This window comes from Clarias gariepinus, chromosome 16 (assembly GCF_024256425.1).
Source record: "Clarias gariepinus isolate MV-2021 ecotype Netherlands chromosome 16, CGAR_prim_01v2, whole genome shotgun sequence".
Taxonomy (NCBI): domain Eukaryota; kingdom Metazoa; phylum Chordata; class Actinopteri; order Siluriformes; family Clariidae; genus Clarias; species Clarias gariepinus.
Window position 1 is genome coordinate 2,088,166 of NC_071115.1, and position 13,511 is coordinate 2,101,676.

The 13,511-nt window shown below is 39.5% G+C and overlaps 1 protein-coding gene across 1 annotated transcript; it reads left to right on the plus strand.

Annotated features, from left to right (window-relative positions):
- The first annotated feature begins 4,599 nt into the window (after positions 1-4,599).
- Positions 4,600-13,330, plus strand: hsd17b14 (hydroxysteroid (17-beta) dehydrogenase 14). The gene is made up of 9 exons (XM_053515464.1): positions 4,600-4,758; positions 4,859-4,897; positions 7,811-7,908; positions 7,996-8,062; positions 9,540-9,631; positions 11,001-11,105; positions 11,400-11,467; positions 11,719-11,815; positions 12,861-13,330. Exons 1-9 carry the CDS (start codon positions 4,671-4,673, stop codon positions 13,002-13,004), a joined length of 798 nt encoding a protein of 265 aa, XP_053371439.1. The 5' UTR covers positions 4,600-4,670; the 3' UTR covers positions 13,005-13,330.
- Positions 13,331-13,511: the final 181 nt, after the last annotated feature.

A 13,511-nucleotide genomic window follows, 5' to 3' on the forward strand; every position in this document is an offset into this window, starting at 1 on the left:
GTCTTCCTTCTGCTGTTACTATTTCATAATCTTGATTCTTATTCTATTTGCACTGATCCAAAACCGGGGACAAATGATGGATCTGATATCTAAGAAAACTTAATAGACATACCAACATGAGATTGCAACTGTTGTTGGAAAAGAAACGTGCTTTTGGATGTGGAAACATTTTTTTTTTTACGTACATTTCAGTGTCATTGTCGTATCGATATCAGGAAAGAATCATGCCATCTCCAGTATTTATTATTCACTGTTATTCAGTGTATTATTTGATTCAGTTCTGTTTGATATGATACAAAACAAGGTGATACGATACGATACAATTCAATACAATATGAGGTAATACAAGGTAATATAGTAGAATATGATACAATATGATATTATACAATATGTTATAATACAATTTGATAAAATAGAATATAATGTGATATGATTACGATTCTATACGATACGATACAATACAATATGACATAATATAATATGACATGTTAAAAAAAAGAATTTGGTATGATACAATGACAAAATACAATACGATATGTTGTGATGTGACAAAATATATAATACAATATAATATAAAGTAACAATACAATACAATATGATGCAGTATGACACAATACAATGTAATACAATATAACAGAAAACAATATGATATGACAACATATAATACATATAATACGAGATTCTCTTAAGATAGGATAGAATACAATACAAATCAATGCAGGTCTAAGCTCCTCCCACTCAGGAACCACCATTGCTATGGTAACAGTCATTACTTGCGCCCGTGGTATAAGGTAGTTGAGGTGGTGTATCAGTATATGATATATATTTCACTTTGTCCAATCCTACAGCAGACACACTGTGCGACCTCAAAGGAGCTCGTTGTAGGTAACTTGAAGTTTGACGTGAACGTTTGTACTTCAATTAGCTTACGTGGGAGGAAACCAGAGTACCTGGAGGAAACCCAACAAAAACAAGGAGGACATGCAAACTTCACGCACACAGACCCGAGATGAGAATCGACCCCTGACCCTGGAGATGCGAGGTCACAATGTTAACCGCTACATCACCATGCCACTTATTTTAAATTAGACCAATTAGACGGAAATGTGTGAGACATGCTATCCATCATGTTGGACTTAAAAGATCAACAACTCCATTCCCCAAGACCCTCAATGCAGACAACCTACACAGCCAGTCACCTGACAGACTTGTCACGGGATCCAATGTGCCCCTTTCTTTCTTAGCCCCTCCCCATAACTTACCTGTTCATCTGTTAAAACTTCAAACCTCCAGGACAAACCTCGGTACACTGCGAGGTCTTGCCTCATCTTGTCTCATGCGTCTTCCAGTGCTGATTCCTTTAGCCCGAGTCATTAGATCCGATTGATATTTTTATTTCACAAGTTTAATCCTTGACTGTTTGACGATCGTCTGACTCTGAACTTGCCGTGTCCTTTTGGCTTGTCCCTACATTTGCATCCAAACCCTGTGCGATCCTGTGACGACCACAACATTTGAGTAATATCGCACAACATTGACACTGAATTGTATAAGATGTCAATTAAAGAGATACATTCGCTAATATACCTTCAGGAACCACTTTATACAACTCAGAGACGCGGTGTATCCAGAGCCAGAACCTGGAAGACTTATGGCAGGATATTACTTTAATTCTAATTATTAATTTTACTATAATTATAAATATTATATGATACTTTTATTTTCATTGCTAAGAAGTTATTACTTCAGATATCAGTCATTAGTTACGTTCTGTATTTATCAATCGAGCTAAGCTATATCGTCAGTTGTCATTACGCTAGCTGTCAGAATTAGCTGTAGTTCCTGTTCGTACAGTGCCTTGCAAAAGTATTCATACCCCTTAAACTTTCCCACATTTTGTCATGTTACAACCACCAATGTAAATGTATTTTATTGGGATTTTATGAGATGGACCTACACAAAGTGGCACATATTTGTGAAGTGGAAGGAAAATAATAAACGGTATCCAGGTTTTCTTTTATAAATAAATATCTGAAAAGTTTTTCGTGCATTTGTATTCCTCCCCCTTTACTCTGATACACCTAACTAAAATCCAGTGGAACCAGTTAGATTTAAAGTGACAAATGTAGAAAAGGTCAAGGGGTATGAATACTTTTGCAAGGCACTGTATTTATTTGGAGAAAGTCAACTTATTTGTTACCAACACAAGTGTGATTTGAAGCACAGATGACTTTTACACTTGTTATTTGTTGTATTTTTCTACTTAGAAATTGGTATAGATGGTACTTTCAACATGAGTAAAAAAAATTTGCTCTCAACGGACTAGCCTAATATAATAGTTAGCCTAGTGTTAGCTAACATTTGTTGTTGTTTTTTTTAACTTTGGTTTAGTCATTAGCACTGTCGCCTTGCACCTCCAGGGTCCTGGTTCGATTCCTGCCTTGGGGTCTGTGTGTGTTCTCCCCGTGCTTGGTGGGTTTCCTCCGGGTATTTCGGTTTCCTCTCACAGTCCAAAGACATGCAGATTAGGTTAATTGGCGTTCCCAAATTGCCCCTAGTGTGTGAGTGTGTGTGAGTCACTTTGAGTGAGTGTTTTGTAAGTTACTCTAGATAAAAGCATCAGCCAAATGCCTAAATGTAAATGTATGCGTGTGGATTGGCACCGTGATGGATTGGCATTTCATCCAGGGTGTACCCCGCCTCGTGCCCCAAGTCTCCTGGGATAGGCTCGAGCCCCCCCGTGACCCTGAATACAGGTTAAAGTCGATATAAGATGATGAGTAAATTATTTACACGATATGATGTGGTGGGAAGGTGGCATGGTAGTTAGCACTGTCACTTTGCACCTCCAGGGTTGGGGTTCAGATCTCACTTACAGTCCATGTTTGGGTATGATTGGGTATGTTGCATCTTCTCCATAAGCTTGTTGGGTGTACTGTGAGTTCCAAAAGGTTGCGGCCCTCAATAGACTTTGACGTGAAGTCATAGATCACCAGTAACATCTCTTTTATTGTTTCATTAATTTTTCAGTCTGTGACTCTGAAATTCATTGTGATGTATTAAGGCTTAAGTACCAAGTCTAAATTCCACAGTAATTTATAAATAATGACTGTTTTATTTAAAGTATCCATTTACAACCTTTAGATTTACTCGATCCCACTATATGAGTTGATGTTGTAAGAGGATCCAAAGTGCCTAAATGTCACTGAGGCCCTCTAGTGTTTGGCTGCAGTACAACTTTTACCGTGCCTGTATTCATGTTTGTGACTGGATAAGCCAACCTCACTCACTCACTCACTCATCGCCATTACCGCTTAATCCTGTATTCAGGGACCTGGAGCCTATCCCAGGAGACTTAGGGCACGAGGCAGGGTACACCCTGGACAGGGTGCCAATCCATCGCAGGGCACACACACACGCTCATTCACACACTATGGGCAATTTAAGAACACCAATTAACCTAACCAACATGTCTTTGGACTGTGGGAGGAAACCGGAGTGGATAAGCCAACCTGAAAATTTTATTTATATTCACATTTTTATGCGATTATTATCTTTTTTTTATTTTATATAAATTTAGTCCTGTCCATTTCTTTTTTCCCCCCGATTTTTTCCCCAATCTAGTCATGTCCAATTCCTTTCCCGTCACTAGGGGGGGCTCCAACATTAGGGCTACTTACCTCCATCCAGCCAGGAGGGGCCGGGGGCTGTCACGCGTTTCCTCCGAACCATGTGACACCAGCCGACCTCTTTTTTCGACCTGCTTGCTCACGCAACGTTGGGGGCGGCGTCACACGCTCGGAGGCCAGCGCTATCCGCTCCCTCCGCGTGCAAGACGCCCCGAATGGCTTAAAGCCGTGCAATCAATGTGGGAGCACTAATACCTCTCATCCCTCCCCGCTGACAGAGCTTTATACCCTCCCCGCTCTCTCGAGGCCTCCGGCTGTGAGAGGTTACAGCATCACCCGGGAACCGAACCAGCGATCCCCGGATGATAGGACGAGCACTTTACCACTGCGCCACTCGGAGGCCAGCATTGTATCTTTATTTAAATTTTCCTTTCCTATAAACTGTATATATAATCTCTGTTGAAGAACGTGTACAGCCAGGGCCACCTTGTGGAAAAAATATTTATACTGTATATGATGAGACGTAATCTGGAACATAACGGCATCACTTTTTACTGAGAATTTTGCTTTTCTTTATGGTTATGGAGACAGGTTTCAGGTCCTCCAATGTTTTAAATTGTTGTAAACGCTGTAAATGTGAAGATATCATTGAAAGAACAACCTTAAAAATCTTTAATCTATACAGATAAATCATTAATTATAATCAATAATTGTTTTGTTTTTTAGAGTTTTAGTGTCTATAAAAGTGTTTATTTTATAAGATATTGTGGTTAATGTGAATCAGATTTATTTCATGAAAGTAAGATTTAGATGGATAGACTCTGCTCCCAGCACTTTCCAGAATGTTCTGGAGAAGGATCGATTTATTGCTTTTGTCTCCCTCTGGCGGCGGCTCTGTGTAACTGCACAGTGTGTGTCTTTTGCGGAAGAGACTTTAGTAAATCACCTGACTGTTCTGCGCGCGCGTGCGTGTGTGTGTGTGTGTGTGTGTGTGTGTGTGTATTTCGGTTTCTGGTTGTGCGGAAACACAGCTGCAGAGACATGGCGAGTGGACAGAGATACCGAGACAAGGTGGTGATTGTGACCGGGGGGTCGAAAGGCATCGGCAGGGGCGTCGTTAAAGTGTTCGGTAAGTGTGTGTGTGTGTGTGTGTGTGTGTCCAGACGGAGAGGAAACGAGTTCATAATCAACTCTTAATAAACAAGAACTCTGCTGCTTTGTTTTCTCAGTGCAGAACGGAGCTAAAGTGGTTTTCTGTGCCAGAGGAGGTGAGAAATCCTTCTGTATCTCTTTATTTACTTGTGTTTGTTTATTATTACTTTGTTTCATTATTGACTCTTGTTTATTTAAGGGGTTGTCATTGTTGAGCCTGATTTTATACCCGACTGCACCAGATTCATACGATGGCCATTTTTGTACGAGGTGAAATTTCGTCTTGTGGAACACGTGTTCCCATAGGAAGTAATGTAAATGTGGATAATCCGTTCCGGCCACCCAAATATATTACTAAGATTACCAATTTACAACACTTTAATCATATTTCTGTATATGAAAACACTCGAAACATCTAGAAAAGACGTGTGAATGAAGTACAATATGAAATAAATACACATTAATCCTCACTTTTTTTTCTCGATTTTCTCCCTAATTTAGTCGTGGCCAATTCCTCCCCGTCACTAGGGGGCTCCCACATTAAGGCTACTACTACCACTCAGTCAGGAGGGTCGAAGACTATCACGTGTTTCCTCCGCACCGCGTGACGCCAGCCGCCCGCCCGCATCTTTTTCCGAACTGCTCACTCACGCACCGCTGTGGGCGGCGTAACACACTCGGAGGACAGCGCTATCCGCTCCTTCCGCTTGCCTGTGCTCGCAGACGCCCCTGATTGCCTGTAGAGCCGTGATTGATGTGTGAGCACCAAGTACCTCTCAATCCTCCCCTCTGAGAGAGCTCGGCCAATCAGCTCCCTCTAGACCTCCGGCTGCGAGAGGTTGCAGCGTGATGCAAAAAAAAAACAAAATAAATCAGTAAACTAGCTTCACTCGGCTTTCCACTGGGGTGACCAAGTTTTGAACGGCTTCCGGACGTACGCGCAACTTCACGTTTGGTTCGACTCAGTTCAGTTGCTTGTATGCCTGAAATGCTTTGTTTGCCGTGGCCAAATTTTCAGTTCTTCAGGTTTTCACATGCCATGATTATAGTGCGGGTTCTTTTTCCACCCATCGCTTAAATCCTAAACACTGGATGCTGTGTTGTATCAGCAAAGGCATACAGCGTGAGTTGTGTGTATAGATTGTATGGTCGAAAGACTAACAACAATAACCGTGCACTATGTAGGTGAACTATGTAGGATGTATACTCTTATGGAGGAAAAAAGCTTTTTTTTAAAACACTGTGCAGTGTGTAAGCATAGAAGTCTAGAATAGTGTAGTGCACTATGTAGGGTACAGTTATAGCTAATATGAGGCTGTAGTGCACTTGTGCGTAGGGAAAACAGATCTGTTTATTGCATGGGACAAAGTTCCCTAAAGTCACACATTGTGGTTATTTACACAGGAACACTCGAACTTCACACGCGCAAAATCACATGATGATATGAAAGTGTTTTTTTTTTTTTTTTTTTTCATTTTATACGCAATTCATTTTTCACATTTAATCCACATTTTACATTTATTTAAATTCTATTTATATTTTTCTATCTGTAGGACGTTGTTTGATTAAATTAACTCTATGGGGTCTTTTTATATTTATGTAAATTTGTCCTTAATTGACTTTGCCAATGTAGTAGCTAAGACATTTTGTATTATTTCTATAGAGCACAAACTGAACTTTCATAATACGCCTGATGTAAATATATCACAATCACGTGCAGCTCTTACACTTATGCCAAAATACACAAATACACTGTCCAGCGGAGAAGACGTCCTTGTTATTACAAACGGTGCACTAATGTACTGGGTTGAAATCATAATGTTCGCTATCTAGTGAGAGATCGGAGATGAATTTAAGATCATGCATCAAAACTCACACTTGTTTTTATGTGTAGACGTCATGGTTTTCTACACACGCTGCTTTAGGATGTTAAGAATAATTGTGTAGGATGTAGAAATCATTACAATAACTTCAATAACTTCAATAACTACCTGGACTCCATATTAACATCAATTAACATCAGCTATTATAGCTGAACTGCCTCCCACCCTACACACTGTATAAATGCAGATCATTTACTGCTTTTTGTTTCACCCAAATGAGGATGGGTTCCCTGTTGAGTCTGGTTCCTCTCAAGGTTTCTTCCTCTTACCATCTCAGGGAGTTTTTCCTTGCCACTGTCACCCTCGGCTTGCTCACCAGGGACAAACTGACCATTTTGATTCATACAAATTCACATTTCATACAAACCTAAATAATTCTTTTGACTATGTAAAGCTGCTTTGCGGCAATGAAAATTGCTAAAAGCGCTATACAAATAAAATTGAATTGAATTGAATTACTACCCTTCTGTAGTGCCCTTGTAGTGAGTGAATGGAGATGAATTTGAGACGTATGTCATAATACATGTACAATGTAAGAAGATGCATTTTTATAACTCAAGCAGAAAAAACATGAAAATGTAGGAAAAAAAGTTTTTATTTGGGGTGAAGTGACTGATGTGTCTAACGTTTTTATAGCACAGAATCCATTTCACTGACTTCCCGGGACTCCCACTGATGTTTCACCTGTTAACACCTACACACTCAGGTTCCCAACACAAAAACAAGATTCACTGCGGCCAGGGAGAGAAACTATAAAACCCAGCATGCTTTCCTTGCCTCCATGCATAGTTTGTGCACAAATAATAATAATATTAATAATACAGCAAAAAATATTTGTTTAATGTATTTCAATGTATGTCACGTTCACCGACATCTCGTTTAAGTCACATGTCTCACACAAATATCACACACATATTAACACACATCACAAAAGATGCAAACACATTTACTTGTCACACACAGACTGACACACACACACACACACTAACGCACTTAACAAATATTTAGGGCCCAAACATTGAGCCCTGTATAGTGTGTGACGTGTGCAGGTTGTGTGTTGCACCCGGAAGGTGATGGGACAGGGTGCTTGGTCCCGCTCATCGTTGCTCGCTACTATATATTTTTCTTCTTCTTCTTGTACATCAGCTCAAGCTGGTAAACAGCTGGAGGAAGAGCTTAATAAAGCGGGGCCAGGGTCGTGTCTCTTCCTGTCCTGTGACATCTCTAAAGAAGAGGACATTAAGGTGCGTCTCACACGCCGAAAGTGTAACAAAGTCTTGAGTTTTGTTCTAGAGTTTTATTACAGTTGAGTGTTTGTGTTTATTCCTCAGACGCTGATCTCCACAACCGTCGAGCGCTTCGGACAGATCGACTGTCTGGTGAATAACGCAGGCTGGCGTAAGCGTCCTTTCTGAGCTCATTGGGGTTAATTAGGGTTAATAATTAACAATGATGAACAAGAAAAGATTTCTCAGTTAAAGTTTTATCTAAAAAAACAGGACAATTAGTGACGTGAGACAAACTAATGAAGCACGAGTAGGCTATGATCACTTTATAAGCCATATTGCTCGATTCAGATTTTTTCGGTTCGATCGTATTTACAGGTCATGATGGTTCCAATTCATAATTACAAGTGACTTTTTTCTGACTCGAATGTGGACACGTCTGTCCTCTGATGCGGCATGTCGAGCGCTCATTCACTTCAAACAGTGGGTAAGATTTTAGCAGAAACATGCTTGTGGTTTTGCTCAGAAGACGGCGAGCGGTTAGTCAGCTGTATTTACTGAGCTTCAGATGAAGACAGAAAGCCAGACGCCCCGCTTTAGCTGTTTTAGCAGCTGTTGCTGGCACTGCAATGAAATTCCAGAGCTGCCAGTGCTGACTGATGACGTCAGCGAGTGCCCCAACCACATAACATATCAGTATCATGTACGTATCCGATCCGATCACCACATCTGCACGTGATCTCATTCTGCAAGACTTGAGATTTGTGCATTCAGACAGCTCTGGATAAAAGGAGATCTGTGTCACATTAGGGTGAACAGCCAGAATTCAGTCACTTCAGGCTGGTAACTTGAACATTGTTGTAGTTGAAACAGAATAATAAAAATAAATAAAAAACATTAAAGCTGTCATTTCTCTGCCCTGATATGAAGGTTGCTAAAAATACACTATCAAACATTGCGCACCTGCTGAACTGCCAGTGCGCCCTCTTGTGGTGTACAATTTAATAGGCATGTGAACTACAGAAAAATATGATGCAAAACAAACATTATCGATTAATGCCGTAAATTCTTAGCAACAATTAATCTATTAATGATTAATTATCGCTAATGTTTATTCAAATATTTCATCTTTTTATATATATATTAATATAATAACAGTCTGTTTACAGGGATACGTATAGCTAAAGGATCTTGGGAGAGTCAGCAGTAAAGCAAAAACATTTTCTTTACAGTTTCTTAGGAACATGACAACCTGATGGTTATCTTTTTTCTTTGCATTAACTTTAAGACAGAGAGTGAGGTTTAGAGCTGCTATAACGTAAGTAAGAACAGGAACTCACTTGTTTTTAACTAAACGAAATGTACAACATTTTGGTCTTAACTCAGGAATTGTAATTGTTGGCAAATCGCTGCGGTGTAAGAGCAATAGAACACTCCCGCGAGTGTTGTTACAGGAAGATAATAACTTTTAAAGTGGTAACAGTAATAACCTTACTTCATGACACCGCCCTGTAGACGGTCATTGCACCCTAACAACATGATGCCGGGTGTTTTCTTTTTTTAATTCTGAGCTCGGGAAATGCTTTTCAATGTTTAAGCAGAATGCTGTGCTTTGTGTGAGTAATAACGTGGGCGTGTTCTGTGCTCAGATCCTCCTCACAAACCCACAGATGAGACCAGCGCCGAGGAGTTTCGAGATTTACTCAACCTGAATCTAATCAACTATTTCCTTGCGTCCAAGGTGAGAGGTCAGACTGATCCGGTTTCTCGACCTTCTAAACCGGTTTTTATTATCTAGCGCTCACATCTAAACTGGGTGAGTGTTAAATTGTACTTACTGTGTAAGTTAAAATTGCATGGGGCGTTCAGATCATACCAGGAGTTGTGATGAAATTTCTAGTTAATAAAGGCGTTTAAGTGATTTACTCATTTACAGCCCAATGCAGTTGTTCCCGTGAACATTCAGCGAGTAGAACGCCAGATCCTTGAAAATTGACAAATAACTCAAAAAATCACCAACCAGTTGGGAGTTATTGCCACGTCCCCCATATGTACAGTCCTGGCCTCACTCCAAGACATTTCCACATGTTTGGGGCATCAATGGAGTTCCTGGGAGGCCGGCGTTTCAGACGCGAAGCAGGCAGTCTGATCATGGCTCCGGCATACTAAAAAAACTAGGCAAACACAAGAATAAGTACGTTAGTGTAGCAGAGGATTATATGGAGAAATAAAGGGATTTTTTACTCTGTACAATCAAAAGTCCTGGTTTGACTCAAACACCCTTCGGTGTTCAGCTCAGTTTGTGCAAAGATAAAGCACAGTTTTCTAAAATAAGCATAAGTAATATAGAATCCAACTATAGTTTGAATGAATTAAATGATAAATTTGATAAATCACTCGTAATCACATGAGCTGCGATCATACAGTGCTGTGAAGAAGAATTCTTTTTTTATTTTAATTGTCATGCTTAATTGTTTAAAAAAAAAAAAACCTGATTGAGGATCGTGGAGTTCATGAAAAGCATCACTAACCAGAAGGAATACAAAACCTATTCTCACATTTGGAAAACACCTTGAGGAACACCAGGCATGTTGGGCCAATGGAATATGATGCCTCTGGAAAACGCGAGCTCTGTTATGGGCTCTAAACCCGAAAATCCTGAAGGAGAGCATGTCCAGAAGAAACATGATGTGAATGAATTGAATCGTTCTGTAAAGAACCGTGGGATATGATTCATCCACAGGGATGTGAACGATCGATCTTCGGTTAATAGAAGCGTTTGGTTCAGCCAGTTAAGTTTAGGAGTTTTTATTATTAGATGATTACGAATCATAAAGAGAATCAAATGAAAATAAATGAATAATAAAAGGAATCACATGATAATAAATGAATCATAAACAGAATCAAATGATAATGAATGAATCATAAAAGGAATCACATGATAATAAATAAATCATGAATTAAAGAGTCATGATGTAGAGTTCTGTATCTAAAAACCATGTGTATAAGTTATGTGAATCTTATTATTATTAACATTTAACGTTTGTATTTTAAAGTCCCTGGGCTAATAGTAGTCAGTTTTCATTTCTTATTTCTTCTTTCCCGGTCAGTATGCGCTTCCACACCTGCGGAAAACACAAGGCAACATCATCAACGTCTCCAGCCTGGTGGCGACTATCGGACAGAAACACGCCGCTCCATACGTAGCCACCAAGGTAGGAATTTTACTACGGAAATAAATTCAAGTAAATGTCTCCTTACAGAAGACTTCCCCAAAAAAATGTATTAACACCATTTGACCAATCAGAATCCAGGATTGAACAGCCCTGTATCACACTGTGTGTTATAAACAACTCCGTCATCAGGGCGTGGATACGAGAGGAAATGTAGTCCGATTGAAAAACTCTGGGAAGGAGAATGAATTTACAATTCTAATGAGAGTTTTATCATGATTGACACATGGAGCTTCTTGCTGAATATGTTGGATGTTGCTTGCGTTTGTCCATTAGGGGGCGATCATCTCCATGACCAAAGCTATGGCTGTAGATGAAAGTCGCTACAATGTGAGAGTTAACTGGTGAGTTCTGATTCTGATAATATTTTGGTCTTTCATTTAATTTAAATCTTTTTTTCATTTCTTTAATTAGAACGTGTGTCGCGTGTCACACACACCGCTTGGTGTCAAATTAAAATTCTAAGCTCTAGACTATCATGTGATAGATGTGGAGAATCGCGTCCTGAACGTTCTGTCATCTCACATCAAGTCTGAAGTCCTTTTGTGTTTATTATCGATTGTTTTATTTATTTCTCATCATTAATATGTTGTAGCATTTCTCCGGGTAACGTGATGACGCCTCTGTGGGAGGAGCTCGCAGACCAAACACCTGACGCAGCCGCCGCCATTAAAGAGGGAGAGAACGCACAGGTAATAGAGAGAGAGAGATGAATGGGAGAAGGAAAATAAAGAACATTCAGAACATTCTCCAACACACAGTCTCTGTACTTTAACACTCCTTTACGTGATCAGGTTTCTTTCCAAACAACTGAATAATGTTTGTTTACAGAGAACATAGTGTGTGTGTGTTTTGGTGGTAACTGTCAGGTCAGGTTACTGTTAGCACCCTATTTTTTATAAAGAACACTAGGTGTTTTACTTCTCGTACACCTCAGCTACTTGCCACATATTTCACGAGGGTGTTACATCATTGTGTTACATCATTTTATTAGTAACTGTGATGCAAAAATGGATTCCTTGCTTCTAATTTGCACAAAAAATAGCAGCGTGCAGTCATTCATGTAATTGTCTGTGGTCTGAGGGTGTATCAGGTGCCGAAACAACTCGTACAAAAGCATAAACGGGAGCGTTGGATTTCTGCAAACAACAGTTGTAGTGATAATCTAAGGAAGGTGAAAGTTTCTTAAAGAGAATTATTACTGGTGAAGAGACACAGATTCGTCACTACGAGCCTGAGAGTAAACGGCAGAGTGCGGAACGTTGATTAAAATAAATTCTACAATGCAGCTAATTTGTGACCTCTTTTTTTTTTTTATATCCATGTATAGTTCCATTTATTATTGTGAAGCACCTACAGTAAGTAACAGATCAGGTCCTAGTAACAGTTATGTATTCACAGCCCTTCACCAGCCTCTCTTTATCCCATAGAAGACCAAAAAGATCAAGAAACCATAAATGGAAACTGCCATGAAGTCATCAGAAAACGTCTAATACAGCTTCACCTCCGACTGTTAGAAAGCACTGGTGCTGGTTATATTGTAATGACTCCTACCATAAATGTTTAATAAATCATCAGAAATTGACTATAATGCCATAATGTGGAGCCGTTACCATGGCAATGAAAATGAATGCAGAGCTTCTGATCAATCAGCGAAAGGTGCTTTAGTGTTTCTGAACGTCTCGGGCCTCTCACTCGTAAAATATAAATCTGTGTGAGTGTGTGTGTGTGTTGTAGTTGCTAGGGCGTATGGGCACCGAGGAGGAAAGTGGACTGATGGCTCTCTTCCTGGCGGCTGACGCCACTTTCTGCACCGGAATAGACCTGCTGCTGAGCGGAGGAGCCGAGCTCAACTACGGCTTCAAAAGTCAGATTCCTTAAAAAATAAAACATTTACCTCGTGTGAGCCGATACGTCTGTCTCTGTCACACATCAAGGCTGATGATTAAAAGAGATGATTGTTTACTTTTTTTACTAACGATTCTATAATTATTTCCCTCTTCAGACAGAACGGCACATAATACCACATGTGACACAATACCACTGATTTGTAGCTGTTTTTCTAATGAATTTTTAAATACACTTGATTTTACAGTAAAGTTATTTACTAATGCAGAAACACATTCTTGCACATTCCTGATTTTTTACTAATTTTCCTCATATCAGAAATTAAAAGTTTTATTAAAAAGGTGAAATTTTAATACGAACCTGGTGTGATCTGACTCTGGTTTGTTTTTTTCTTCCAGCAAATCATCTCATAATCATATGACATTAAAAAAAGCAAGATCTTTAATTATTTAAACTCTATTTGCTTAAATGTTTCCTGAACAATATTTATTACAACAATTATATGAACAAATCTCTCACAGTAATGTCAATAATTTAAAA

Excerpts from the sequence above, each read along its gene's own strand:
- hsd17b14 (XM_053515464.1), top strand. The coding sequence starts at position 4,671 with ATGGCGAGTGGACAGAGATACCGAGACAAGGTGGTGATTGTGACCGGG. Across the intron at positions 7,909-7,995 it reads CTAAAGAAGAGGACATTAAG|ACGCTGATCTCCACAACCGT; the intron begins GTGCGTCTCACA and ends TTTATTCCTCAG. Across the intron at positions 11,468-11,718 it reads TACAATGTGAGAGTTAACTG|CATTTCTCCGGGTAACGTGA; the intron begins GTGAGTTCTGAT and ends AATATGTTGTAG.